Consider the following 25,936-nt stretch of genomic DNA (forward strand, 5'->3'; position numbering starts at 1 on the left):
CTCCGAGGCGACGCGGTCGCCGGACGTGGGCTCCGCGGACGAGCGGCTCGGCCTCCGCGCCGGCGCGGGCGCGGCGAGGACGTCGCGCGCGCGAGGCCTCGCCTTCGCCTTCGCCTTCTTCGCCTTGGACCCTCGCGCGCCCATGGCCTCCGCGACTCGTCGAGTGATGAGGCGATTATTATCGTCGCGTTCGAAATGACATCGTCGTCTCGGGGACGAGATCTCGTCAGTCGATGGCGCGCGGGGGGAGGACGCGGCCGCGGGGTCCCGCGGCCGCGGCGCTGCTCCTCGCGCTCCTCGCGGCGTCGTCGCTCGCCGTCGTCGCGGCGCCGGCGCCGACGCCGCCGCGACGCGCGGGCGGGGGATGGACGCCGTTCGCGGGCGCGGGGACCGCGAAGAAGCTGATCGACGACGACGACGCGTCGGTCGACGACGACGACGCGCGCGTCGCGACGCCACCGAAGGCGACGACGACGATGACGGCGCGCGACGAGGTGGGCACAGGTAGATTAGGAAACAGCGACGGCGAGATCGCGGAGGCGTTCCGCGCGCGCGACGGCGGCGCGACGAGGGAGGAGACGCGGACGCGGACGCGGACGCGGACGCGGACGCGCGACGACGACGACGACGACCGTCCGTTCTGCGCGCGTTGCGACGGGTGCGTCGTGAACTGGACCGCGGCGTCGCTCGCGGCGGAGAGCGACGTCGACTGCCGCGGGCACGCGCCGTGCGGGTCGTGCGACCTCGACCTCGCGCGCATCAACCAGAAGGTCAGCCTGGCGAGCTCCGCGAACGCGGCCGTGCCGAGGGACGAGGGCGCGTCCGCGGCGTCGGTGTTGCGCGCGGCGAACTATTCAACCGACGCCGACGCGAAGCCGTTCGTGAAGTTCGTCTGCATCCCCGGTCTCCCGAGGCACGGCACGGAGTGCGCGCGCGGCGAGCCGTGGGAACCGGAGGACCGCCTGGTGAACAACACGCTGTCGCTGCAGCGTCTGTCCGACTTTTGCGGGCTGGAGTCGGTCTCGACGCGGTCGTGGGTTGCGCGCGTGCGAGGCGTCGCGCCGGCGGGGATGCCGTTGGACCCGCGGAGCGCGCACCCGGACCCGGTGCCGATCGATCAGCGGGGGATCTTCAGCTCGCCCGCGCCCGGGGTGGCGCTGAGCGCGCTGTGCGACCTCGAGGAGGGAGGCGGAGGCGGAGGCGGAGGCGCCGCGGCGGAGATGCTGCGCGAGATTCCGAGCCACGCGGTCGCGGAGGCGGCGCTGTTCGACTTTGGTGCGTTCTTCATTTACAACTCTTTTTACAGTATAACTTCATTTATAACTTTTTTTGATGCCCCTTACTCGTAGTGTTTTGCGCGGGCGACCGGCACACGCAGAACGTCTACGTCGACGCGTTCGGGCGGCTGACGCTCATCGACAACGACGGCTTGCTCGGGCAGCAGGTGTGGGACCCGAGCCTCGGTCGTCCCGTCGTGGACGGGCGGCTGTGCGCGGTGTCGTCGCTGTTCCTCCCGGGGACGTTGGAGTCGTGGCGGCTGCGGCGGTCGACGCGCTGCGGCGGCGCGTTGTCGACGTTGGATTACCGCTGCCACGTCGGCGCGTCCGGCGAGACGCGACTGAAGCCGAAGCTGAGGCGGTGCCTCGCGCACTTCGCGGCGAGCTCTCCCGACGCGTTGGTCGCCGAGTTTGGGCTCGCGGAGATGGACTTCGCCAGGACGCTCGCGACGCGCGCGAGGGATCTTCTCGAGGTTGGCTTGCCCGCCGCGCTGCACCGCGCGATGAAAAAAGAGCGAGAGATTTCCGTCTCGCACGCGGAGGCGCTGCCGACGAACTTGACGTGGGACGAGCTCGAGGCGCTCGGGGACGAGAGCGCGAAGAAGGAGATGATGGCGTGGAGGGAGAGCACGTGGAGACCGACGGAAGCGCCGGTGTGCCGGGGGTTGACGCCGAAGTGGGACGACGCGCCGTTCGATTACCGAGTGGACGACGCCCAGAGTTTAGACTAGAAAACGTGACGACGACGCGAGCTGATGAGAGTGCCGAGTGCCGCGAGATCGCGCTCATCACACCTCGCGCGGCGATGGCCTCCGCGCTCGCGACCGCGAGTCGTTTCGCGACGATCGCGACGCGCGCCGCCGCGTCCGAGTCGAGCGTCCCGGGCCCGCGACGGTCGGCGTCGCGCGTCGCGCGGACGCGGCGGGATCTCCTCGCCGCCGCGCTCGTCGTCGCGCCGTTCGCGTCTTCGTCGTCGTCTTCGTCCGCGTCGTCCGCGTCTTCGTCCGCGTCCGAGTCCGCTCCCGACCTCGCGCGCGCGATCGCGTCGCTTCAGCGCGAGGCGGCGGACGCGTACGACGCTCGCGACTTCGAGCGCGCGTCCGACGCGCTCTCCTCGCTGATGGCGCTCGAGCCGTCCAACGAGATCTGGCTCGAGGGAAGAGCGCAGGTGTACGTCGACGCGAGCCGCTTCCGAGACGCGATCGACGACTACACGTCGCTCCTCGCGCGGGCTGGCGCTGGACCGACCGCGGAGAACGCGGGCGCGCGCGCGCGGTACTTGGCGAACCGAGCGCTCGCGCACGAGGGCGAGAAGAGTTGGCAGCGCGCGCTCGAAGACGACGACGCGGCGCTCGCGCTTGCGTCCGACGGCGGGTTCCTCCCGGACCCGTACGTCTTGAACTCGCGCGGGAGCGTCAAGTCGCAGCTCGGGGATTACGCCGGCGCGCGCGACGACTTCCTCGAGTCGTACGACCTCTTTCAGCAGTCGAAAGGGTTTCGCAGCGCGAGCGGCGTGCGGTCGACGCCGCGGTTGGACGGCGCCGTGTACGCGGCTTCCAACGCCGCGCTCGCGCTCGCGCAGCTCGGGACGGACGACGCGCGCGCGACGAGGGAGCTGCGCGACGTCGCGAGACGCGCGCCGAACGTCGCGGACGCGCGCGCGGCGCTCGCGGCGGTGCTCTACGCGGGCGGAGAGACCGCCGCGGCGGAGGACGCGTGGACGAGCGCGTGCGCCACGAACGTCGGATGTAAGAATTATAGAGACGCGGCGTACGTCCGCGACGTGCGTCGGTGGCCGCCGCGGATGCGCGCGATGCTCGAGGATTTTCTCCTCGTTCGATGAGTACACTACGCGTACTGTACGCCGCCCGCGTACGCGTAGAGTCTAAAATAACGTAGTCTTAGTCTACCTGTAGTTCAAAAGAATGCATAGATCGACGCGTCGACGCGGCGGCGGCGATCGCCTCCCTCCCTCCCTCCCTCACGACGTGTCCCCCCTCGAGTGCGACCCTATCGGCGGGCGGTACGACCGCAGCGACAGCGAACTCAGGACCACGGACACGGACGACAACGCCATCGCGAGGCCCGCGACTTCCGGCGGCAGCCTGACTTCGATGAGCGGGTACAGCGCCCCCGCCGCGATCGGTATCCCCAACGAGTTAAACGCGAGCGAGAAGAACAAGTTCAAACGGATGCGTCGGAACGTCACCTTGCTGATGTCCAACGCGGCGACGACGTCGAGGAGGTTCGACCGCACGAGCACGACCCCCGCGGCTTCCATGGCGACGTCCGCGCCCGCGCCGATGCCGATCCCGAGGTCGGACTGCACCATCGCGGGCGCGTCGTTCACGCCGTCGCCGACAACGGCGACGACGCGCCCGTCCCGCTGAAGGTCCGCGACGGCGTCCACTTTCCCCGCCGGAAGCGCCTCCGCGATGACGTGCCTGATCCCCACGGACGCGGCCACCGCGCGCGCGACGCGCCAGTTATCCCCGCTCACGATCGACGTCGATATCCCCCTGGAGTGCAGCGCCGCGATCGCCTCGGACGCCTCCGCTCTGACCGGGTCGCTGACGCAGACGATGCCGCGCGGGCGCGACGCGCCCGCGACGAGGACGACGGCGACGGTTTGCCCGCGTTCCTCCTCCGCGCGCACCGCCTCGAGCTCCGCGGGCGTGAGCTCGACGCCGTGCTCCACGACGTGCTTCACGTTCCCGACGACGACCGTGGTCGTCTCGCCGCCGCCGCCGAATTCGCCGCCGCCGCCGTCGTCGTCGCGATGATGCAACGTCGCGCGGAGACCGCGGCCGGGGGTCGCATCGAACGACGCGAGGGACGCCAACCCGCCGTCGTCGCTCGCGCGGCGCTCGACCGCCGCGTGCACGATCGCGCGCGCGATCGGGTGCTCGCTCCCGCCCTCCGCGCTCGCGGCGAGCCACAGCGTCCGACGTTCTGCGTCTCTCACGTTCGCGCCCTCGGAGCCGGAGGAGTCCATCGCGCCGGAGCCGTCCCGAGCGAAGGCGCGCGTCGCGGTCACCGCCGGGGCGCCCTCCGTGAGCGTCCCGGTCTTGTCGAACACGACGTGCGTCACCCCGTGCGCGGTCTCCAGCGGCGACCCGCCTTTGATGAGGATGCCCATCCGCGCGCCGAGGCCGGTGCCGACCATCACCGCGGTCGGCGTCGCGAGCCCGAGCGCGCACGGGCACGCGATCACGAGCACGGTGATGGCGAAGAGGAACGAAAATAAAAAGTCGCCCTCGCGCTCGGTCCAACGCTCCGGGATCGAATCCGAGGACGCGAGCGAGAACCACACGATCCACGTGATGATCGCGATCGCGACGACGACCGGGACGAACACGCCGCTGACCCTATCCGCGTACGCTTGAATCGGCGCTTTCGCGGTCTGCGCGTCCTCGATCAACTTCACGACTTTCGACAGCATCGAGTCCGAGCCGACGCCGCGCGCGAGGATCAAAACCATGCCCTCTTTGTTCACCGTGCCGCCGATGACGGCGTCGCCGACCGCTTTCGCGACCGGCATCGACTCTCCGGTGATCATGCTCTCGTCCGCGCTGGTCGAGCCGTGGAGAACGAGACCGTCCGCGGGGAAGTGCGACCCCGGGAGGACTTTCAAGACGTCACCCTTTTGTAACAGCGCCGCGTCCACTCGCGTCTCGCGCTCCGGTCCCGCCCTCGACGCGGCGGCGGCGAACGCGAGGAACGGCGCGTGCCTCTTCTCCCCAACGCTCGCCGCGGTCAATCCGCGCAGCGCGACGTCATCTGGCGGCAACACGAGGGGGCCCGAGGTCCCGGTACCGGTCCCGGTCCCGGTCCCAGCGCCGCCGCCGCCGTCGAGAGCGACGTCGATCAGCGTCGCCGTCGTCGGCTGCAGCGCGGCGAGCGCGCGAATCGCCTCCGACGTCTTCCCCTTGGCCCTCGCCTCCAACCACTTCCCCAGGAGCACGAACGATATCAACACCGCGCTCGTCTCGAAGAACTGCGACGAGTTGCTCGTCAGCGCGGGGGCGAATATCCCCCCTAACACGACGTAGACGCTGTAAAAATACGCCGCGCTCGTGCCGAGCGCGACGAGGAGGTCCATTTGTTAGAGTCACCCGCACAAAAAAACAGTCAGACACGCACACGCCCGAGTAGTTTGTCAAGTCATAACGCGACGCGAGTTGTATAAACAGACGGAACGGACAGAGATCAGAATACAGAGCCCGGTGAAGGGAGGGGATCCCTACCATGTTGGCGCTCTTTTGTTTCAACGCCTTCCACGCTCTCGCGTAAAACTGCCTCCCGAGCCCAAACTGCACGGGCGTCGCGAGGATCCACGCCATCAACGCCATGACGGGCAGCATCCCGCCGTTACCACTCGCGGCGCCGTCTAGAACGTCCGTCATCATCGCCTCGTGCACGGCGTGGATGTGATCGAGCCCCATCATGAACACGAGCAGCGGCCCGGCGAACACGACGGAGATAAAAAACTCGCGCTTGTACCTCCGCGCCGTCGCCGCGTGCCCGCTCGCGGCGGACGCGGCGCCGGAACCGCGCGAACCGCCGCAGTGATCGTCCCACAGATCCACCTCGTACCCGAGCCTCTCGATCGCGGCCATGATCGTCCTCGCGCCGACGAGTTCCGCGTCGTATCGAACGACCACCTTGCCGAGCAGCTCGTTCGCGTCCACCCTGGAGACGCCGGGCATCCGCCCGATGGACATCTCGATGCGCGGCGGGCACGACGCGCACACCATGCCGCCGACGCGGAACGCGAGCCCGGACGCGTCGATGACCTCGCACTGGTACCCGTACGACGAGATCGCCGCGGCGACGGCGCTGGCGTCGCGCGTCGCGAGCGGTTCGAACGTCACCGTCGCCGTCTCCGCGAGAAGGTTCACGACGGCGTTCGCCACCCCGGGCGCGCGCCTCGCCGCCTCTTCAACCTTCGCGACGCACGCCGCGCAGGACATGCCGGATATCCGGAGCGTCACCTCCTGCGCGTCGCGACTCGACGCGCCGCGACCGAGCAGCGCCGTCGTCTGGCTCTCGCGATCGTCGTCGTCGTCGTCGTCCAAACCGCCGCGCACGACGACGTCAACCGCGCTCAGCCCGACGCGGCCCGAGCCGTCCGACGCGTCCGCGCGAAGCAGCAGCTGCGCGGAGTACCCGGCGTCGTTGACTCTTCGCACGAGGTCCCGCGGCGCCGCGAGCGCGCCGGTGACGCGCGCGCGCTTCGTCTCGAGGTCGACCTCGACGTCGACGACGCCGTCGACGGAGCGCAGCGCGCGCGAGACCCACTCCACGCACCGGCGGCAGGTCATGCCCTCGACGATTAACAACGCCGACGTCGCCGTCGCCGGCGTCGCCGGCGTCGCCCCGCCCCGCGTCGCGACCGGGACGTCGAAGCCGCAGTCCTCCACGGCGTCTCGGAGGGACTCGAAGGTGGCGCGCGATGGGTCGAAGGACACGGTCGCGGTCTTGTCCGTCAGCGACACGGACGCTGCGACGGGGGAGGGAGGGACGGACGTCAGAAAAAGAGCGCGCGCCGGGCGCGTGGCGGGACGACGACGGGATCTGGGAACGGACGCGCACCTTCGACGACGCCGTCGACCGCTCGCAGCGCCGCGGTCACCGCGCCCGAGCACGAGCCGCACGTCATCCCCTCCACGCGGAGGACGACCTCCCGGGAGGCCGCCATCCTGCTTCGAGGGAGGGGGCGGCGTGTTGTGGGCGCGACGTTCTGAATCCATCGTGGCACACGTCACGGCAACCAGAGGGCGACTGTCGCTTCAGTGCGTTCTGTACAAAGGTTCTTCACCCACCGCTCGGTTTCAACGTTTGATCGCGCTCACTTTCAACTGACCGATGAACATTTTTTGTTGAACGACGTGGCGGAATGCGATATTGACGAAAAAGCCGGAGCGCGTCGCTTTTCCGCGGTCGAGACGGCGCGGACGGCCGCCGCCCGCGCGTCGCACACCACCCGCGCGCGCCGCCGTCGCGTCGCGCAGTTCCGTCCTCCACCGCGCGTCCACTCCGGCGTCGCACCGCGCGCGCGAGCCGCGACCGACTCCGCTCGCTCGGAACTCGAGCACCCGCCCAGAGCGCTCCTTACATAATCGGCGGCGGCCGAAGACCACCATCGCGCGGCGGGCGAGCGCGTGCGTCGGCATGGCGGCGGCGTTCGCGTCGGCGACGTGGGCGACCCCGGGCGTGAGGACCGCGCGCGTCCTCCCCCGCGCGGTCGCCGCGCGCGTCGCGGCGTCCGCGACCGCTCCGGGGCGCCTCCGCGTCCACGGCGGCCTCGCCGCGTCGGCGGCGTCGTTCGCGTCGTCGTCGTCGCCGTTCATGGCTCGCGGCGCGCGCACGCGCGCGGACGCGTTCGCGATCGCGGCGAAGCGCATGGCGAAGCAGACCAAGTCGCCGAACCGCCGCGCGAGAGCCGCGGCGGCGTCGTTCCGGGAGACGGGCCTGGACGACGAGCTCTGCGCCGCGACAGACGCGCTCGGGCTCGAGACGCCGACGGACATCCAATCCGTCGCCATTCCCCGAATCTTACGCGGCGGCAACTACATGATCGCCTCGCACACCGGCTCCGGGAAGACGCTGACGTACTTGCTTCCGATCATCCACCGCATACGCCGAGAAGAGAACGCGACCGTCGGCGGCGGCCGAGCGCGGCCGAAGCGACCGAGGGTGCTCGTCGTCTCCCCGACGCGCGAGCTCGCGGAGCAAGTCGCCGGCGTCGCCAAGAGCCTGTCGCACCACGCGAGGTTCTCCTCCGCGCTCGTGATTGGCGGAGATAAGTTCGCGACGCAGCGGACGCAGCTCGACCGGTCGTTGGACGTCGTCGTCGGCACCCCCGGGAGGCTCGTGAAGCACGTCAAGGAGGGGAACATGTATTTGGGGCGAGTCACGCACGTGGTGCTCGACGAGGCGGACACGCTCTTCGAAGCCGGGTTCGGGGACGACATCAGAGTGCTCCTCGGGCCGCTGCAGAAGAAGCCGGAGGGGAAGAGCTGCGTGATCGTCTCCGCGACGATGTCGGACAAGGTCGTGAAGACGATCGAAGAAGACTTGCCCGGGATTGAGAAGATCGACACGCCGTCTTTGCACCGCGCGGCGCCAAACTTGAAGCACAAGTTCGTGGACTGCCCGGGGTCGATCGATAAGATGGCGGTCGTGACGCAGCTCATCGAGGGCGACTTCAGGGCGGGGAAGAAGACGATGGTGTTCGCGAACACGATGCCGTCGTGCCAGGCTGTGGAGTACGCGCTCGTGGAGGCGGGGCTCCCCGTGGTGATGTACAACGGCGACATGACGTCGGAGAAGAGAGCGGAGAGCATGGAGGCGTTCGTGAGCGGCGCCGCGGAGGATAACTCCCTCGTCGTCATGGTGTGCACGGATCTCGCCGCGCGCGGGTTAGATTTCGGCGGGGACTCCAAGTCGAAGGTGGACCACGTCGTGAACTTTGACTTCCCGATGAACGCGGTCGATTACTTGCATCGCAGCGGACGCACCGCGCGCGCGGGCGCGCCGGGGAAAGTGACCAACCTCGTCGCGAAGAAGGACCGCGTGTTGGCCGGCGAGATCGACGTCGCGGTCAAGCTCGGGAACCCGCTGGACGGCGCGACGAGCAGCAAGATCGTCGCGGAGGCGAGACTGCGGAAGGAAATTCTCGCGAGGAAAGCGGCGCGGGCCATCGGAAGAGGGGGGCGAGGCGAGAGCCGCGGCGGGCGCGGCCGGTCGTCGAGCCGCGGCGGCCGCGGCGGGCGAGGGGGCGGACGCGGCGCGTCCGTGGGTGGGGAACGAGTGAACAACCGCGGGCGGCGCGGCGCGGCGCGGTTCGAGGAAGCGGGCGAGACCGCGGGCAGCGGCGGCGGGAGGGGAGGAGGGAGGGGAGGCAGGGGAAGGCGACGCTAGCTAGACCCGTTTTACTACATCGCGACGCACGCGTCCATGCATCCCCTCGCCGGCGGCTCGCGCCTGCCGTGATACACCGCCTTCCACGCCTCCGCGTCGTAGTTCTGCCCCGCGGGGACGAACACGAAAGGGACCTGCTCGTCCACGGCCCATACGCACACGTGCTGGTACTCGTAGCAGTACCCGGGGAATCCGCACTTTTCCGGATCCTCGGCGAGGAGCTTGCCGTCCAAGTACAGCTTGCCTCCGTGGAGAGGCTTTCCGCCGGGCGGCGCGAGCCCCTCCCTGAACGAGGGCATGAGCACCTTCTCGTAGTTATTTTTCATCGCCTCGCGCGACTTGTCGGTGTGAAAGAAGAACGTCACGGGCTTGTGCCAGCCCGCGGTCATGCCCTTCGCTACGGTGGGACGATATTTCGTCATCACCTCGAGCACGGGCTTCATCCAATACAGGTTCACGTCCACGGGGACGGAGACCTCGTCCACGCGGCCCGGACCCGCGGCCGCGACTCTCTCCACGTCCGCGTTCATCAGCGCCCTGACGGTCACCTCGCTCGTGCGCCGCTTCTCGTCCGCGTACAGCTTGCGCATGAACCCATCCTGCTCGTACTTTTTCTGATACGCCCTGATCTTCGTCTCCGCGTCCGGGTCGGTCTCGGGGGTCAGCTCGACGACCTCGTCGGGGTACGGCTTGTCCGTGATCACGTACCACACGGTGTGCAGCCTGAAGTAGTTCCCGTCGCCGTCCCTCACGCCCGGGCCGCGCTCGTCGGACACGGTCGTGACGTCTATCATGGGCTTGACGAGGACGTCGTAACGCGCGACGGGGGACTCCGCGATCGGCGGGGACTTCACGGCGAGAATCTCGGCCCATTCGTCGAGCCACTCGCCCGCGCGCTTGACGCGGACCGGGTGGCCGACCGGGAGGAGCGCCGCATCGGAAGACGCGGGGGCGGCGTCGTCGTCGGGAGGCGACTCCATCTGTGCCGCGGATGTCATTCGCGATCGCGAGAGACGCAGCGCAGCGAGTTTCACGTCCTGTTACCGATGAATCGCAGGTTCACGTTGATCGATCCGAGGAACATTATTCAAAGCAAGGATTCACCCGCATTTTTTCGCCGCGATCACGAAAATAATCTCGCAGAATCTCCGCACTCTCGCGCGAAATTTGTTTTTCGTGGGTTCCGAGGCGTCGCGGACGCCACTCCGACTCGCGCGGCGTGCCATGATCACTGGCTGTCGACGGCACAACGTGACCGTCTTCTCCGTCGCGAAGCAGCGCGTTTGGGAGGTGGAGCGCGAGGTGTACAGGATACGCGCGTGAGCTCCGCGAGCTTTATCCTGAACAAATTCACTTTAGCGACAGCGTCCTCGTCAGGACGCGCGACCTTTCGAACGCGCCGGGGTCGTCGACGTGAACGATGAAGTTCCTCGAGGACCCGTCGCTGAGCAGGTGCGACCCCGCCCCGCGCGCCTTTCCTCTCGCCTCGCCGCCGCGGACGCGTCTCCGGCGCGTCGCGGTGTCCCCGCGCGCGCGGACCTCGTCCCCACGCCGCGGTTCAAAAATAATCTATCCGAAGCGCGAGAAGAGAGACAACGACGCTGACGACTCGCGCGCGCTTCCCTCCGCCTCGCAGGATCAACGCGTTCTTCAACCACGTCAACGTCGGCGATTACGCCGTCATAGGCCAGCTCGAGGCGTATTCATGTGCGCAGGCGCACGAACCCGGTCGAACGCGACCGTCCCGACGCGCTTCCGTCGTCGTTTCAAACCGCGCCCGCGGCCTCGTTCTGCCGAATATTCATTCATTCGTTCGCGAGTCTCACGTTCGTTCCGTCCCGCGCACAGGCAAACTCGCGGGCGTGGACAAGAAACTCTCCGCGAGCATCGACCAGGACGTCGTCGAGATGATGGCCGGGTCCCCCTCGAACCTATCCTCCTCCCCCGTGGGCCCGCTCACGGATCCCTCCTCGCGGAAGACGCTCATCTACCTCATCCTGACGCTGAATCACGCGTACCCGGATTACGACTTTAGCGCGCTGCGCGGGCACCACTTCACGAAAGAAAACTTACACACCGGCGTCGTCAGGGTGCAGCAGGACATCGATGCGCTGCTGCTCGAGTGCGCGAAGGTGTACGAAGCGCAGGAGGGCGGCGCCGAGTCGGGCGGTTTATCCGCGGAGCTGTGGAAATCCATCGACGACGTCATCGGACTCGTCGACTGCGACGCGTACACGTACAAGGCGGTCGCGGAGGGGGATCCGTTCACGGACGAGGGAAACCTGTGGTCGTTCAACTACTTCTTCTACAACCGGAAGCTGAAGCGCATACTGTACTTTTCGTGCCGGGCGGTGAGCAAGACCGCGGACGACGACGACGACGGCGGCGGGCCGGGGTGGGCGGACGAGTCGTTCGTGGACGACATGGACATGGAGGAGTACTGATCCGAGCGAGCGCGGAAGCCGGCGACGGCATGACATTCTTTTTCACGTGTACAGTAAAGCGAAGCGAGCGGCGAGAACAGTCGTCGCGTGTAACAATACGAGTGAGACGTCAATACGGACGTTACGAACGTTTCCCTCTCCGCGCTCACACGCGCGCCGTCGTCCTGTTCCTGCTCGCGGACATCTGAATGCTCTTGTGCGTCTTCACGAGGCGCGTCAGCGACCGTCGCACGACGCAGTACGCCACGACCGCGGCGACGAGCACGACCGCGCCCACGATGAGCGCGATCGCGTACGGCACCTCCATCAGCATCCGCGTCCAGTGCATCGGCGGCGGGGCCGGGTCCAACCCTTTCGCCGCGCGCGCGGCGCCGCGCTCGTGGAACGCGTCCACGGCGCCGAGAAGCGTCTCCTTCTGCTCGTCCGACATCTCCGCGCCCTTCATCTTGAGCCGTTCCTCCGCGCTCGCCGACGCCTTGTCCCAGAAACGCTCCGACCCCATCTTCCGCGGCTCGTCGTCGTCGTCGTCGTCGCGCGGGGATCTCGCGTCGTCGACAAAGTCAGCCTCCTTCTCCGCGGCTTCCCTCGCGGCGGCGCATTCGCGGCTCACGTCGCGCGCGTGCTTCTTCAGGCACGCGTGCACGCGCCCGCGCCCGCGCCCGCGGGCGACCCCCGCGCAGTATTTCTTCACGTCCTCCGCGCACGCGGACGCGAGCGGCGCGTCGAGCTCGAAGTTTTTCGCCGCCGCTTTCATCGCCCTCCTCATGGACGCGACGCACGCGTCGGACTTCACCCTCCCCGCCCTCGTCGCGTCGCGCAGGCACTTGAGCACGCGCCCTTCCCCCTTCGGAACGTCCGCGCACAGACGCGCCCGGTCGTCCTCGCACGCGGTACGCGCGTCGCGGTCGAAGCGAATGTCCCCCGCGGCTTTGACGCGGTCCGCGGTCACCGCCGCCGCGCACTCCGCGCCCATCCCCGCGCCCTCAGGGCCGTTCTATACGAGCGAATGTCGGGGTGGAGTTGAAAGGCGTCAGTTGAAGTTGAAAGGCGCCGAGGGCGGGTATTGAAAGCGAGGGGTGGGCGAAGAGAGACGACGGCAAAAGTCCTTAAGGATCGGCGTTCACCACGCCAACGCGGTCGTATGGGAACCAGTGTATAGAACGCACCTCCGCGTCCGCCGCCGCGCGAAGGCACTCCACGACGCGTCCTCTCCCGGGCTTGACGTCGGCGCACAGCGACGACGCCTCCGCGGCGCACGCGGCCGCGATCTTCGGGTTCGCGCGCCAGTCCTCGCCCGCCCACTGCGATCGCTCCGAGAGCTTCGCCGCGCACGACGGCGACAAGACGCTCTCGTATTTCTCCAGACACGCCCATAACTTCCCTTCTCCGGGCGTCACCTCCGCGCAGTGCGACTTCAGGTCCGACGCGCACGCGGCGACGAGCGCCGCGTCGCCGCGGATGTCGCTCGCGGAGGACGCCATCCGTCGCGTGATGTCCGCCGCGCACGCCTCGTCGGTGACGTTCCCGGCCGCGTGGTTCCGCTTGAGGCACTCCAACACCGCGCCGGACGCGCTGAGGGTCGTTCCATACAAAAATAGTTCATCGGTCAGTTGAAAGGGACCCACGCGATCAAGTGTTGAAACCGGGCGATGGGTGAAAAACATTTGTACAGAACGCACCTGATTTTGTCCTCGGCGTCTTCCAGCTCCCTCGCGCAGAGCTCCGCGGCGACCGCCTCGCACGCGCGGCGCGTGCGAAAGTCGAGGCGCCAGTCCGCGGCTCTTCGAACCGACTTTCTCTCCATCGCGGACCTGCACTCCTGCGTGAACGTCGCGTCGTCGAGGTGGTTCGCGAGGCACGCGACCACCCTCGCCTCGCCGGGGGGAATCGAGGAACAAAACGCGTCTCTGTCCACCGCGCACGCGCGCGCGAGGAACCCGTCGAACCGCACGTCCTCGCTCTCCTCCACCTCTCGTCGGAACAGCTCTCTCTTGCACCGAGGGCTGAGCGCGGCGCGCTTGTCTTTGAGGCACTGCTCGACGCGGCCGCCGCCCCACGCCACCGCGGCGCAGAGATTCGCGCGGTCGTCCTCGCACATCGTCGCGAGCGGCGCGTCCAGCGACACGTCCTCGCTCTGGTCGATCTGCCTCGCGTCGACGATCGCCGCGCAGTCCGGGGAGAGCTCTCGCTTGCGCGACTTGAGGCAGCGGAACACGAGCCCGGTGCCGGGTTCGACGTCGCCGCAGAATTTCTTCACGTCGGCGTCGTCGCCGGCGCCGCACGCCGACGCGAGGTCAAAGTCCAGACGAAAGTCCGCGAACCGTCGCGAGTACGCGTCCCTGATATCCTTCTCGCACGCGGGGGTGATCGCCGCGGGGCCCTTAGCGGAGACGCTCTTGACGCACTCAAAGTACGAGCGGTGGCCGACGGCGACTTGGAGGAGACTCCGCGACGCCAAAGGCGACGCGCTCGAGCTCCTCGTCGTCGTCGTCACGTTCGTCTTTTCGGTCGTCTTCGTCGTCGTCGTCGCGTTCGTCTTTTCGGTCGTCTTGGTCGTCGGCGCGTCGGTCTTCACCTCGTCGTTCTTCTTCTCGGCGACGTCCCCGTCCGCGTCGCCTTCCGCGATCGCCATGCGCGCGAGGAAATCCGGGTGCATCGCCGAGGGCACGCACGAGTCCGCGATGACGGCCGCGCACGCGCCCGCGGGCGAGATGTCCCCCGAGCGCTCCGCGAACGACGCGAGCACGCGCGCGTGCGTGTCCTTCTCGGACTCGCTGAAGTCGGAGATGTCCACGACGCCGCCCGGCTCGGTCGTCGCGTCCGCGTCGTCGTCGTCCTCCGACGGCGTTTGGGTCTCTCGCGCGTCCATCGGCGCTCGCTCGGAGGAAGACGGCGACGGCGACGGCGACGGCGACGGCGACGATCTCGGCGAAGCGTCGTCGGCGCGCGATCGCGATCGCGTCGGGGCTGGCGCCGGCGCCGCGGCGTCGCCGGCGCGCGCCGCGCGCGCGACGCCCGCGGAGGAGAGTGTCAAGCACATCAGGAAGAGGATCGCGGCGCGGAGCCCGGCGATCCCGCGGCCGCGCGTCATGACGGTCGAGGGGCGATCGTCGGAGGCCGCGTGCGGGAGACTGATTCCTCCCGCACAGCAAGCGTTCAGCAGATCTTCGTTTCCTGTCCGACGCGACGAAATCCTGCGGCGTTGAATGGGTGGAGAGAGGAGGACGCGGTCTGTTCGAGAGGACGCGGTCTGTTCGAGCGCGAGAGATGACACGTCACGAAACGCCTCGACACCGTGCGTTTGATTTTAAACATGTAAAATTTACATCGCAAGGCTACGTGCTCGACGCGTCGGCGACGCTCGTCGCGCGCGCGCGGCGCGCGGGACGGTCGGGGTCGTCGGCGCTCGCGCGGCGCTCGCGCGGTGGGAAAGTCTACAGTAGTAAGAAGAGCCGCTCGCCGACGCGCGCGGCGTCAACTGCGCGTTGACGCGCGCGCTCGCGTCGCGACGGCGCCGTGATACCCCTCGCGAGATGTCAGGCGGCCATGACCACGGGAGTAGCTACGGCTAATGCGGGAACGGGCGCCGTCTCCGGCGTTTTGATCGGCTCCGACTCCGGCTCCGGCGAGGGCGTCTTCGGGGACATGGAGACGCGGTGCTTCCACCCGGCGATCATCCCGCGGCAACTCGGCGCTCCGCACGCGCACTCGAACGCGCCGCCCTGCATGATGAGGTCCTCCTCCGTGTGCTCGTAGTCGATCGTGATCGCTTCGCCGGGGTGAACGTCCCGGTTCGCCGTGAGTTTGATCGCGTAGTTGGTCGGGTACACCGTCACGTCGCAGTTGGGTTCGCACGAGTGGTTGAGGAAGTTGTCCAAGTCGTTCGGCGTCTCGCTAAGAGAGTAGAGCGCCCCAGGGCGCTGCTTCGACGGGCGGACTTGAAGGCACGCGTTGTACGCCGCGACGGAGCCTTTCATCTGCGAGTCGCGTTTGAGGACGTTCGGGGGCAGGAACACGACGGTCTCCCCGGCGGGGATGACGCCGCCGCCGCGGACGGGCGCGCCGTCCTCGTCGAAGAGGCCGTTGAACTCGACGTACGTCCCGAGCTCGGGCGTCTCGTTCAGCCCCAGGGGGTACTTCTTCGAGACCGCCTTCGCGTGCGCGCGGCACTGTTCCTTCGTGAAGAACGCCTCCGGGTGCGCGTGGCGCGCCGACGACACGTTCTTCGGCGCGAGAAACGCGTCCGGGAAATAGTACTCGTTCTCGCCGTCGGCGCGCGCGGTCCCCGCGATGAGGTTCTCGACGTGCGGCATGCAGTGGCCCTTGTACTTCGCCTGGAACTCCGGCGCGCGCCAGTCGTCCCCGGTGACGCGCCCGCGGCACGACGGCGCGCCGCACAGGCACTTCCACGACTGCTCCGCGTCTTCGGAGGTGGCGTAGTCGAACGTGAGCTCGTCGCCCGGACGCAGATCTCGCGACGCGGTCATCACGACGACGCCGTCCCACTCCACCCTCGTGGGTTCGAACCAGCACGTGGGCTCGCACGAGTGGTTCATGTACATCGACGGGTCCTCGCTCTGGAGCTGCCACTGAGACATCGGGATCCGGTCGAACTCCGGGAGCGCCTCGTACGCGTCTTCGCCGACCTTGTACATGTAATGTTCGAAGATCTTCCTCTCGCGCGGCGGGAGCGAGTCGACGTAGAGCTTGCACCGCGGGATCGAGACCCACTCCGGCTCGGTCTCTTGGTCTTCCCACCACACGATGTCGCCCTTGGGGATGAACGACGTGATCGTCAGCGCTTTGCCGCCGCCCACGGCGCCGCGTTCGGTGACGACGACGGACTCGTGCAGCATCGCGCGGACGACGGGTCGAGGAGTCTTTTTTAAGAGGTTTTCTCGAGGGGTTCGACGGCGAGGTCGAGGGCGAAAGGACGCGGACGCGGCGCGCGGACGAGACCTAAGGCTCTTCGCGCTGATGCGGGAAGAAAGGTTCGACGCGGTGCCGATGTGTGTCGTCTGCGGCGCGCGCAGCATACGAGTGAGGGAGTGTCGTTTCGTCCCGAACAAAAGAACGCGTTTCATAAAACGCGTTTTTCCGATCCGAATCGTTGATCTGTCCGCCAGCGGTCGGTCGTCTGCTCGGACATCGGAGCCGAGAGACGAACGCCGAGCGGTCAATCATTCGCGGGGGCACGGCGACGCACCGCGCGCGAAGGATCGGTCGACATGGCGACCGCGGCGGACAGGTTTAACATCAACAGGTGCGCGCGCGTTCGCGCATCGCGATCGCGGCCGTCCGAACCCGCGCGATCGCTCGCGCACGCGACGATCGCTCGGCGCTCGTCAACCCTAAAATAAAATGCCCCGATCCGCGCCCCGATCCTGACCTCCTCCGCCCCCTCCCCCTCCCCCGCCCGCAGCCAACTCGAGCACCTGCAGTCGAGGTACGTCGGCACCGGTCACGCGGACACGAACCGGTTCGAGTGGGCGGTGAACATCCACAGAGACAGCTACGCGTCGTACTTTGGCCACCATCCGATGATGCAGTACTTCGCGCTCGCGGAGAACGAGAGCATCGGACGCGTGAAGTACAACATGATGCAGAAGATGCTGCTGCCGTGCGGGCTGCCCCCGGAGCGCGACGAGGAGTGAGACGATACAGTACAATGAAAATGATGCAATGAAATTAGTCTAGTCATTCGTCGTCTCGTCGTTCAACTCCTCGTTCGCCGCCGCGTCGTTCTCGACGCCGCGGGGGCGGGGGTGACGACGTCCGCCACCGCGCGCCCCGCGCCCGCGCTCGCCGCGGGCGCCTTCTCGCGCATCGCCGCCGCCGGCGTCGCGACCGCGACGACGCGCCCTTCCGCCGTCTTCGCCGCCGTTGCCCTCGCGTGCGCGTCCTCGATCGCCTCCCTCGCGCGTCGAAACAGATCGATCGTCGGTGACGGCGGGAACGGCGGGACGCTCTCCTCCGCGAAGCACGCGTTCTCGGACTCCCGCGGGCACAGCTTCATTCGCTCCGCGGTCGCGAACGCGCGCGCGAGGTTCGCGCGGCGCAGCCGCGACAGATCGTCGTCGCGCTCGTCTGCGCTTCGCCGAGCCGGACCCGCCGGGAGGCGCGTGATGAACGCCGCGAGCGCGGCGAGCGCGAGCGACGCCGACTCGGCGAGGCGCCGCGTCGCGGCCGCGTCGCCGCGCGCGCGCGCGAGCCACGCCGGAGCTCTCCGCGTCTTTCGCGACGGTGACGACGCTCGGGCGTTCACGCGCGCGGCGTCGTCGACGAGATCGAGGACGTCGGCGACCCACGCGATGCTCTCGGGGGCGACGAGCTCGCCGAGGCGCGTCGGCTTCTCGGACTGCGACTCGGACGTATCATGATAAAACGGACGGTAAAACTCTTTGCCGTACGTTCTCGTCATCACGTTGACGAGGTGCACCGCGGAGAGTCGCCCGTTGCCGCCGCAGGATACCACGGGCTCCGTCGGGCGCTCGAAGACGCGCGCCGCGAGTTCTTTCAGCACGTCCATGACGGAGTCTCGCGCCGATTCGATGCCGTTCGAGCCTCGAAATACAGTAACCGCGTAGGAGCTGAAACCTCCGCAGAGAGGGGCATGCCCCCCGTCAAACGCGCCGGCGTCGAACGCGTCGAGAAGATCTGCCGCGGCTTGACAGCACATGACTCGCCAATGCTCCACGGCGCATCTCTGCACGCCTCTGTGGATCGCGAGGCGGGTCAAACGATGCATCGCTTCGTCTACGCACTTCACATATCGATCATCAGGATCGGTTTCCGACCACGACGAGATCGTTTCTTCCATCCAGAGACGAGAGCGGTCGTCCTCGCAGTCGCGCAACGGATTTCCCTTGAGCCGCCCGAGCTGCCCGTACGAGCGCCAAGCTCTTACGGCGTATATGTTGTGGGTTTTCATTCGCGGATCCACTTCGCGACGCTCCCACGATTTCTCGCCGTTCTCGTCGACGGGTTTGGTCAAGCTCAGCGCGTGCTTCGCCGCGAGACGAAGCCAGCGCCCGACGACGTCCGCGGTGAGTCTCTCGTCGTACTGCTCCCTCCTGAAGTATCTCATCTCCGCGTGATCATGGTCATAGAGTCGTTGTTGGCTGCCTCTGACTTTTCCATCCATCTCTGAGATCAACGTGATGTCGAGATACGAGTCGATGCCCGTCAAGATGGCCTCGTTGATTTTCAAGCGCACCGCCGGGTAAAACGTCCCTCCTTCGTCTTCCGTGAAATTCTTCAGAATCGACCCGAGGTGGTCTAACACCTTGATCGCCTTCCTCTGGTGCTCCTCCGTGAACTCGAGGTAGCAGGCGCGTGCTTGGGACCGAGGTTCAGGCGCGACCTTGACGTTCAGCGCGATGACGGAGACGGAGTCCACGAGCGCGACTAACGTCGCTTTCGACGCGCACCGAACCATCGTCCGCGCGGCGACGCGTTTCAACATCCGCTTCAAAAGCTTTAGCGCCGCGGAGAGAAGCTCCTCGCCGGGGTGCCGGTACGACGCCTCCGCGTTCACGACGCGCTCGCCGTCGCTCGCGTCTGCGCCCGCGGCGCCACACGCGCCGCTCGCATCTTCGCGGGCGACGTCGCGCGCGTTCGCCGAGTATTCCCCGGTCGCCGCCGCCGCCGCCGCCGCCGTCGCCGTCGCCGCGTCGCCGCCGCCGCCGCCCCGCCGCGAGCGCTTCCGCGGGGACGCGAACGCGTCTAACGCGTCCTCGTCCTCCGCGATCGTCGCCGCGCGCCCGCCGCTCGCCGCGGGCGGCGTCCAACCGCGCGCGCCGCTCGCCGCGAACCGTCCGATCAGCCTCTCGAGAACCCCGAACGCGCCCTTCTCCGCGAGCGCGCGCGCGTTGTCGCCGCCGCCGAAATCGTCCTCGTCCCGCGCGGCCCCCCGCGCCCTCGCCCGCGTCGACGCCGTCGCGCCCGTCCGGACGCGATCGCACGTCGTCGCGTCGACGTCGGCGACATCGGCGACGTCCTCGTCACCCTCGTCCCCCTCGTCCTCATCCTCCACCGCGGGATCGGACGCGTCGACGACGTGCCCGCCGGCGTAGCCGGCGAGCGTCCGCAACGCGTGCAGCGCGACGCGCGGCGCCGCGTGTAGGTTTTTCTCTCGCGCCGCCGCGTCGAGGAGCGCGTCCACTACGCCGCAGGCGACGCACTCCGCCGCGGTGGACCGCGTCAGGTTCGTGGACGCGGTCTGGTGGCTTCTCACGAGGACCGAGCTCGCGGCGCAGCTCTGGAACAGCAGCGCGTTGAGGAGAGAGAAGAGCGCGTCGAGGACGCCGTCGCACGGATCCGACTGCGTCAACGCGCGGCGAAGCAACGGCGCGAGGACGCCTCGGTAGAAGCCGTTCTGGAGCGTGATCTGCGCGCACGCGAGCGCGGGCTCGTGCGCGTGGCCGTGCACGCGGCCGTCTGCGGGGTCGGTCGGGGTGAGGAGGGTGCGGGGGTGGGGATGGACGAGGTGAGCGACCGCGGCGGATTCGGCGGGAACCGGGGACGGCGGTTTCGGGACGGGACCGCGGGGATCGACCGAATCTGCTTCTTTCGCGCGCGAACCGGCGGGAAGGATCGATCGCGGGGGGATCGGGGATCGCGCGATCGCGCGCGCACCGTCGTCGAAGTCAAACTCCGGCCCGTTCAGGAGGTTCGTCAGCGCCCCGAGCGTCGTCCACAGGAAGCTCCCGTGCTCCTTGTCCCCCGGGTCGAACTCGTCCGCGCGCGCGAGCGCGTCCGGCGCGAGGCATCGCGCGGCGTAGTGCTTCAGCAGCGTCACGAGGAGCGCGGAGGACGTGCTCACGGTCAGGAGGTCGCGCACGCTGGACGTCGCGTCGATCGACCGCGCGACGGCCTCGTACGCGGTGAACGCGCGGAGTTCGCGCTCGACCTCGGACGCGTCCGTGGACGGTCGCTCCGACTCCGCGGGCGTCATGCCGACGACGATCGTCGAAGGGGATCGCGCGCGGCGACGATTCGTCCGCGTTGGGTTATTCGTCTAGGGAAACACGATGATGTTCGTCCCCGAGCGCGGGAGGCGAGGGGACCTCTCCGCGGGCCGTCTCCGCGTCGGGAACCGCGGCCGCGCGCGAGGTCGTTCGCGAGACGCGTTCGACGCGCGGGATCGGCGCAGATCCTCGCGTGCGGCGCGTTGTATGGCGCGGGGAGCGCGGCGGGGGATCCCTTTCTCCCGCGCAAACATTGATTTTTAGATACGAGAAAACCGGAGTCCGAGAAGGGCGGGTGCCTACTTCTGGTACGGAAGCATTTGGCGGGAGGGGGGGGGGCGGGCTGCACGCGTCCGGAGTGTCACTACGGCTACACACTACGCGCACGGCTCGCACAGCACGCTCCCGCGCGACGCGCACAAGAACGCGCACTTCTCGCTGATCATGTCCTCGTCCCAGTTCAAGTCCACGCGCCGCCGCCGTCGTCCCCCGCGCGCCTCCGCCTCCGCCTCCGCCTCCGCCGCCGCCTCCGCCTCCGCCGCCGCCGCCGCGCCGTCCCCCCCCACGCCGTCGTCGTCCCCGCCGTCGCCCGTCGTCGCGTCCATCGCGACCCTGATGTGATTGAACAAAAACACGCACCACAGCTTGTACGCGTCCACGTTGCTCCGCCGCGCGAGCGACGCGACGCCGTACCCGAACCTCCCGCGCGGCCGCTTCCCCGCGTTCAACTCCCGCACGAGACAACACGGCGACAAAACTAAGGGCCGTTCCATACAAGCGAATGTCGGGGTGGAGTTGAAAGGCGTCAGTCGGAGTTGAAAGGCGCCGAGGGCGGGGATTGAAAGCGAGGTGTGGGCGGAGAGATGCGCGGGACAAAGTCCTTAAGGATCGGCGTTCACCACGCCAACGCGGTCGTATGGGGACCAGTGTATAGAACGCACCTAATCCGTCGACACCGCACGCGATGAAAAGCTCGACCGCGCGGCGCGACAGGTCGCCGCACAGGTGCACGCCCACGATGCAGCTCCCATTCGCGCCGTGCTCGGCGAGCGCGTCGCGGATGAGAACCTCGACGTCGCGCGCGTACAGGTCCGCGGCGGAGAAGGACACGCGGCCCGCCAGCGAGTCCAAGTGTTTCAGATTCATCTTCGCGCACTTGTCGACCATGAACACCCTCGCCTTGGGATATCGATGCGCGAGGAGGAGCGACGTGAAGCCTTTCCCGGAGCACAGGTCGAAGATGACGACGCCGGCGCCATCGCCGAGGGGATCGCCGGCGTCGTCGCCGTCCCCGCGCGCGGTCGCGTCGAGCGCCGTCGGCGTCGGCGTCGCGGCGGGGGCGTTCTTTCGGCCGCGGGGACGGCCCCCGTCCCCGCGCGCGTCCCCGTCGCGCGCTTTTGCGATCGCGGCCGGGACCCTCGCCGCGGCCGCGGACGCCTCCGCGATCTCTTTCCTGAGCACCTTCCCGTTGATGTTCGCCCACGACTTGTAGTTCGGGTCCGCGCGCATCGTTTCCGAGAGCGCGGACGACGCGAACGCGCGCAGGTACGGATTGGTCCTCACGCTCTCGCCCTCGAGGAGGTAGTCGATGGAGAGCTTCTTCCTCCTCGCTAGCGTCGTCCCGGGGTCGCGAGACGCCGAGGACGACGTCGAAGGGACGGGCGCGTCCCCGGCGCCGTCCTCTGGCGACGGACGCGTCGCCATCGCGGCGCGGAGTGCGCGCGCCCGCGAGAGATTTTCGGGGTTTTGGTGGAGGCTTCATACGAGCGGCCGACTTTCGGCCGTTGTCGTTCTTTCCTCGGACGGGACCGTCCGCGCGCGCACACGCGGACGCGCAGCGATGGCACGCACCGCGGCGATGACGAACGTCCACGGTGCCGTCGCGGACGTCCCGACCGACCTCGCGTCGCTCCTCGACGTCGGCGGGAAGCCTCACGCGGCGGACGTCGTGTCCGCGCCGTCGCTCGCGGACGCGCTCGGGACGTCGAGCGACGCGGCGCGGGGACGAACCCCCGCGTTCGAAGGGCGGTGGTTCCTGAAGCGCTCGGAGCACATCCGCCGGTGGATCCGCACGTGGATCGCGCTCGACGCGAGCGGGACGATGCTCGAAATGAAAAACGACGCGCTCGACGTCAAGCCTCGCGCGGTCGTCCGCGTCCGCGACGTGCGGTGCGTCCCCGCGGCGTCGAGATTCGATTAGTATTCGCATCCAGCCGTTCTCGAACGATTAGATTTCCCGGTCCTCCGCGCGCCGCGCGTCTCCGTCGTCCGCGCGCCGCGCGTCTCCGTCGTCCCCCCGCGCGCTCACGCGCCGCGTCACCGCGAACGTCCGTCTCCGCGTTCCCAGGTCCGTCGCGCTGTCTTCGGTGAACTTCCACGGCGGCAAAGAGCACGACGGCGCGTGCGTCTACGTCGCGATATCGATGCGCCCGAACGCGACCACCCCGGGGGCGACGCCCGAGTCCGGACTGTACCTCGTCGCGGAGACGCCCTCCGCCGCGGCGGAGTGGGTCGTCGACGCGCGACGCGTCGCGGGACTGGAGATGACGGCGTCGCCCGCGGTGCTCGCGCCGCCGGGGAGCGGGAAGTTCGGGAGGCACGTCGCGAAAGAGGCGATGCGCGCCGTCGCGTCGACGCGCGGGCGCGGCGAGGAGGAGCCGGCGCCGGCGACGCCGTCGCCGGAGCCGCGCGGCGCCGTCGCGAACCGCCGGGGACCGCGCGCGCCGTCGTCGTCCGTGTCGTCCGCGTCTTCGGTCGAGACCCCGGGCGCGGCGTCGGACGCGTCGTTCTCGTTCGCGGGGAGCGACAGCGGTTCCCCGACCGCGACTGTCGCGGCGGCGGCGGCGACGCCGACGCCGACGCCGACGCCGACGTCCGCGACGTCGAGTCCGGTCTTATTCGCGCGCGACGCGGCGCCGTCCGCGGCGGCGAAGAGCGGCGGCGGGACGATCCTCCGCCGCATCCTGAACCCGCGCGCGCGCAAGGAGCACGCGCTCGCGTCGTCGCTGTGCGCGGTGACGGAGCGATTACGACGCGCGGAGGCGGCGTCGCGGCGCGAGCTGCGCGAGACGTCCGCCATGGCGACCGAGGCGTTGCGCGCGAAGGACGAGCGGTGCGTCGCGCTGACGCGCGCGCTCGAGCTGGAGACGCACGCGCGCGCGGAGTCGAGCGCGCTGCTCGACGCGCTTCAGCGCCGACTCGAGGAGAGCGCGACCGCGCTGGAGAAGCGCGAGGCGCAGCTGGCGTCGACGACGGCGGCGGCGGCGACGCTGCGCGCCAAGTACGAAAAGACCAAGGCGCGTTCTGTTATCTGTACACTGGTCCCCGTACGACCGCGTCCGCGTGGTGATCGCCGTTTCTTAAGGACTTTTCTTCCCGGCGGTCGTTTCTCTCCGCTCACCCCTCGCTTTCAATCCCCGCCCTCGAAGCCTTTCAACTTCAACTGACGCCTTTGAACTCCACCCCGACTTTCGCTCGCGTGGACCCTCGACCCTCAGACGCGCGCGGAGGACGCCGAGCGCCGCGCGGACGAGGCCGAGGCGCGCGAGCGCGAGGCGCTCGATCGCGCGGAGGCGATGACGCGCGAGGTGGCGCGCGTTCGATCGCGCGCGGACGAGACCCAGCGCGCGCTCATGGAGGAGGGCGCGCTGCTTCAGGCGTCCACGCACCGCGCGGCGGCGGTGGAGAGGACGCTGCGCGCGTCGCTCGAGGAGGCGTCGTCGCGGCGCGACGCGCTCGCGCGCGAGGCGTTCGAGGCGACGCGCGCGACGAAGGAGCTGAGGGAAGAGAAGGAGGCGCTCGTCGACGAGCTGTGCTCGGAGAGGAATCGCGGGGAGGCGCTCATGGTGGCCGCGGAGGCGCTGCGCGCGAAGCGCGGGTGGAGAGGGCTGTTCCGACGCGGCGGCGACGGCGGCGGCGGCGGAGGAGAGAAGACGCGCGGCGGGAGGCGCGCCGGCGCCGCGCGCGCCTCGGCGTGCCGCCCGCCGCGCGTCGCGCTCGACGAGGCGCTCCTCCCGGAGATCTCGGCGGACGCGAGCGTGGGCCGAGCCGCGGCGGATGTCGCGAGGGCGCTCGGCGGCGATTCCGTCGCGCGCGGCGGGGAAACCCCGGACGAAGCCGCGATTCGCCGGCGTCTGTTTTACGGCATCGCGAACGCGGGGGAGTTCTCCCCGAACGACGTCATCGACCGGTTGGACTCGCCGGGGACGGCTGGGTGCCGGCAGATGTGAGCGATGCGATGCGATGCGTATCGCGCGTAGAATGATTTATTCAACAGAGACGACGTCTCGCTCGCGTCCGCGATCGCCGCTGGGCCTCGGGTGATCGGGGCTGGGATAACCGCCAGCTCGTTCGCGGATTTTTGAACGCGATTGCGTTCACAACGATCAACGCGCGGCCACGATGGGCGTGTGGGGCAAGAAACCCGCGGCGCCGACGCCGTACGACCTCGTGTGGGGCGACGGCGTCGTCCCGTCCATCTTGTTCGGCATGACCGCGCTGTTCATGGTCCTGCACCCGATCCTGCGGACGATGTTCCCGCGGACGATGCGAGCGCGCGGCGCCTTCTTGCTCGCGTTCGAGCTCTCGTGCCTCTTCCCGCTCGCGTACTGCGCGTACGAGGGGTACACCACGTGGACGACCGGTCTCGGCGCGTTCACCACCGCGAAAGCGCGGCTGTACGCCACGAGCCCCGGCGCGGTGAGGGTCCTTCAGGCGCACCTCGCGTTCGAGGCGTGGGATTTCGGCGTCAGCTTCTTCAACAAGACGCTCCGCGCCCCCGAGATGCTCGCGCACCACGCGCTCGCCGCGCTGCTGTGCTACTGGGCGCTCACGATGCCGTACATGCACTACTACGCCGTGTACTTCATGGGCGTCGCGGAGATCTCCTCCGTCCCGCTCGTGCTCGTGGACGCGGGGAAGTACTACCCGGACGTCTCGAAGCGCTTTCCGGGCGTCGACCTCGCGGCGAAGCTGACGTTCCTCGCGTGCTTCGTGCTCGTCCGCGACGTGTTCTGGGTCCTGACCGCGATCGAGGTATGGAAGGACGGCCTCGCGGTCCTCGCCGCGGGTAACTTCCCGGCGAAGTACCCCGGGTACGTCACCGCGAGCGTGCTCCTCACGAACGTCTTCTTCAGCGCGCTGCAGGTGCTGTGGACGGGGAAGCTGGCGAGAGGGGTGTACCACCTGTTTACGCCGAAAGCCCCGCCCAGGGCGGACGCGCCCGCGGCGGTCGCCGACGTGGACGCGAAGAAACGCGAGTGAGTTAAAGCGCGAGTCGCCGAGGTAGTGTAGCGTTCGTGCGTGTATTTTAAGTGTATTC

At 68.7% G+C, this 25,936-nt stretch overlaps 14 protein-coding genes across 14 annotated transcripts; 8 read left to right on the forward strand and 6 right to left on the reverse strand.

The window, feature by feature from the left end:
• Window positions 1–233: 233 nt before the first annotated feature.
• MICPUCDRAFT_56354 (uncharacterized protein) lies at window positions 234–2,008 on the forward strand (the record flags this gene model as incomplete). The annotated part of the gene is made up of 2 exons (XM_003056809.1): window positions 234–1,275; window positions 1,350–2,008. The coding sequence occupies 2 exons, from the start codon at window positions 234–236 to the stop codon at window positions 2,006–2,008; spliced, it is 1,701 nt and encodes a 566-aa protein (XP_003056855.1).
• Window positions 2,009–2,082: 74 nt separating this feature from the next.
• On the forward strand, window positions 2,083–3,120 carry MICPUCDRAFT_56355 (uncharacterized protein; the record flags this gene model as incomplete). Its single annotated transcript, XM_003056810.1, has 1 exon — window positions 2,083–3,120. One exon carries the CDS (start codon window positions 2,083–2,085, stop codon window positions 3,118–3,120), a length of 1,038 nt encoding a protein of 345 aa, XP_003056856.1.
• A 138-nt stretch (window positions 3,121–3,258) lies between these two features.
• On the reverse strand, window positions 3,259–6,978 carry MICPUCDRAFT_56356 (p-type ATPase superfamily; the record flags this gene model as incomplete). Its single annotated transcript, XM_003057266.1, has 3 exons — window positions 3,259–5,350; window positions 5,421–6,780; window positions 6,873–6,978. 3 exons carry the CDS (start codon window positions 6,976–6,978, stop codon window positions 3,259–3,261), a joined length of 3,558 nt encoding a protein of 1,185 aa, XP_003057312.1.
• A 473-nt stretch (window positions 6,979–7,451) lies between these two features.
• On the forward strand, window positions 7,452–9,096 carry MICPUCDRAFT_56357 (uncharacterized protein; the record flags this gene model as incomplete). Its single annotated transcript, XM_003056811.1, has 2 exons — window positions 7,452–8,927; window positions 8,971–9,096. The coding sequence occupies 2 exons, from the start codon at window positions 7,452–7,454 to the stop codon at window positions 9,094–9,096; spliced, it is 1,602 nt and encodes a 533-aa protein (XP_003056857.1).
• A 121-nt stretch (window positions 9,097–9,217) lies between these two features.
• MICPUCDRAFT_56358 (uncharacterized protein) lies at window positions 9,218–10,183 on the reverse strand (the record flags this gene model as incomplete). The annotated part of the gene is made up of 1 exon (XM_003057267.1): window positions 9,218–10,183. The coding sequence occupies one exon, from the start codon at window positions 10,181–10,183 to the stop codon at window positions 9,218–9,220; it is 966 nt and encodes a 321-aa protein (XP_003057313.1).
• A 264-nt stretch (window positions 10,184–10,447) lies between these two features.
• MICPUCDRAFT_32371 (uncharacterized protein) lies at window positions 10,448–11,673 on the forward strand. Its single transcript, XM_003056812.1, has 3 exons — window positions 10,448–10,655; window positions 10,840–10,910; window positions 11,052–11,673. The coding sequence occupies exons 1-3, from the start codon at window positions 10,624–10,626 to the stop codon at window positions 11,645–11,647; spliced, it is 699 nt and encodes a 232-aa protein (XP_003056858.1). The 5' UTR covers window positions 10,448–10,623; the 3' UTR covers window positions 11,648–11,673.
• Window positions 11,674–11,792: 119 nt separating this feature from the next.
• On the reverse strand, window positions 11,793–14,738 carry MICPUCDRAFT_56360 (uncharacterized protein; the record flags this gene model as incomplete). Its single annotated transcript, XM_003057268.1, has 3 exons — window positions 11,793–12,641; window positions 12,814–13,219; window positions 13,327–14,738. The coding sequence occupies 3 exons, from the start codon at window positions 14,736–14,738 to the stop codon at window positions 11,793–11,795; spliced, it is 2,667 nt and encodes an 888-aa protein (XP_003057314.1).
• A 445-nt stretch (window positions 14,739–15,183) lies between these two features.
• MICPUCDRAFT_56361 (uncharacterized protein) lies at window positions 15,184–16,503 on the reverse strand (the record flags this gene model as incomplete). The annotated part of the gene is made up of 1 exon (XM_003057269.1): window positions 15,184–16,503. The coding sequence occupies one exon, from the start codon at window positions 16,501–16,503 to the stop codon at window positions 15,184–15,186; it is 1,320 nt and encodes a 439-aa protein (XP_003057315.1).
• A 372-nt stretch (window positions 16,504–16,875) lies between these two features.
• MICPUCDRAFT_14638 (uncharacterized protein) lies at window positions 16,876–17,301 on the forward strand (the record flags this gene model as incomplete). Its single annotated transcript, XM_003056813.1, has 2 exons — window positions 16,876–16,910; window positions 17,070–17,301. 2 exons carry the CDS (start codon window positions 16,876–16,878, stop codon window positions 17,299–17,301), a joined length of 267 nt encoding a protein of 88 aa, XP_003056859.1.
• Window positions 17,302–17,363: 62 nt separating this feature from the next.
• MICPUCDRAFT_56363 (uncharacterized protein) lies at window positions 17,364–20,603 on the reverse strand (the record flags this gene model as incomplete). Its single annotated transcript, XM_003057270.1, has 1 exon — window positions 17,364–20,603. The coding sequence occupies one exon, from the start codon at window positions 20,601–20,603 to the stop codon at window positions 17,364–17,366; it is 3,240 nt and encodes a 1,079-aa protein (XP_003057316.1).
• A 390-nt stretch (window positions 20,604–20,993) lies between these two features.
• Window positions 20,994–22,320, reverse strand: MICPUCDRAFT_56364 (uncharacterized protein; the record flags this gene model as incomplete). Its single annotated transcript, XM_003057271.1, has 2 exons — window positions 20,994–21,373; window positions 21,558–22,320. The coding sequence occupies 2 exons, from the start codon at window positions 22,318–22,320 to the stop codon at window positions 20,994–20,996; spliced, it is 1,143 nt and encodes a 380-aa protein (XP_003057317.1).
• Window positions 22,321–22,474: 154 nt separating this feature from the next.
• On the forward strand, window positions 22,475–24,062 carry MICPUCDRAFT_56365 (uncharacterized protein; the record flags this gene model as incomplete). Its single annotated transcript, XM_003056814.1, has 2 exons — window positions 22,475–22,785; window positions 22,964–24,062. 2 exons carry the CDS (start codon window positions 22,475–22,477, stop codon window positions 24,060–24,062), a joined length of 1,410 nt encoding a protein of 469 aa, XP_003056860.1.
• A 129-nt stretch (window positions 24,063–24,191) lies between these two features.
• Window positions 24,192–24,845, forward strand: MICPUCDRAFT_56366 (uncharacterized protein; the record flags this gene model as incomplete). The annotated part of the gene is made up of 1 exon (XM_003056815.1): window positions 24,192–24,845. The coding sequence occupies one exon, from the start codon at window positions 24,192–24,194 to the stop codon at window positions 24,843–24,845; it is 654 nt and encodes a 217-aa protein (XP_003056861.1).
• A 172-nt stretch (window positions 24,846–25,017) lies between these two features.
• Window positions 25,018–25,903, forward strand: MICPUCDRAFT_62352 (uncharacterized protein; the record flags this gene model as incomplete). The annotated part of the gene is given in 3 exon segments (XM_003056816.1): window positions 25,018–25,569; window positions 25,571–25,580; window positions 25,650–25,903. Coding segments are annotated over 3 exon segments (816 nt in total).
• Between the last annotated feature and the right edge of the window lie 33 nt (window positions 25,904–25,936).

This window comes from Micromonas pusilla (assembly GCF_000151265.4).
Source record: "Micromonas pusilla CCMP1545 genomic scaffold MICPUCscaffold_3, whole genome shotgun sequence".
In the NCBI taxonomy this organism is placed as follows: domain Eukaryota; kingdom Viridiplantae; phylum Chlorophyta; class Mamiellophyceae; order Mamiellales; family Mamiellaceae; genus Micromonas; species Micromonas pusilla.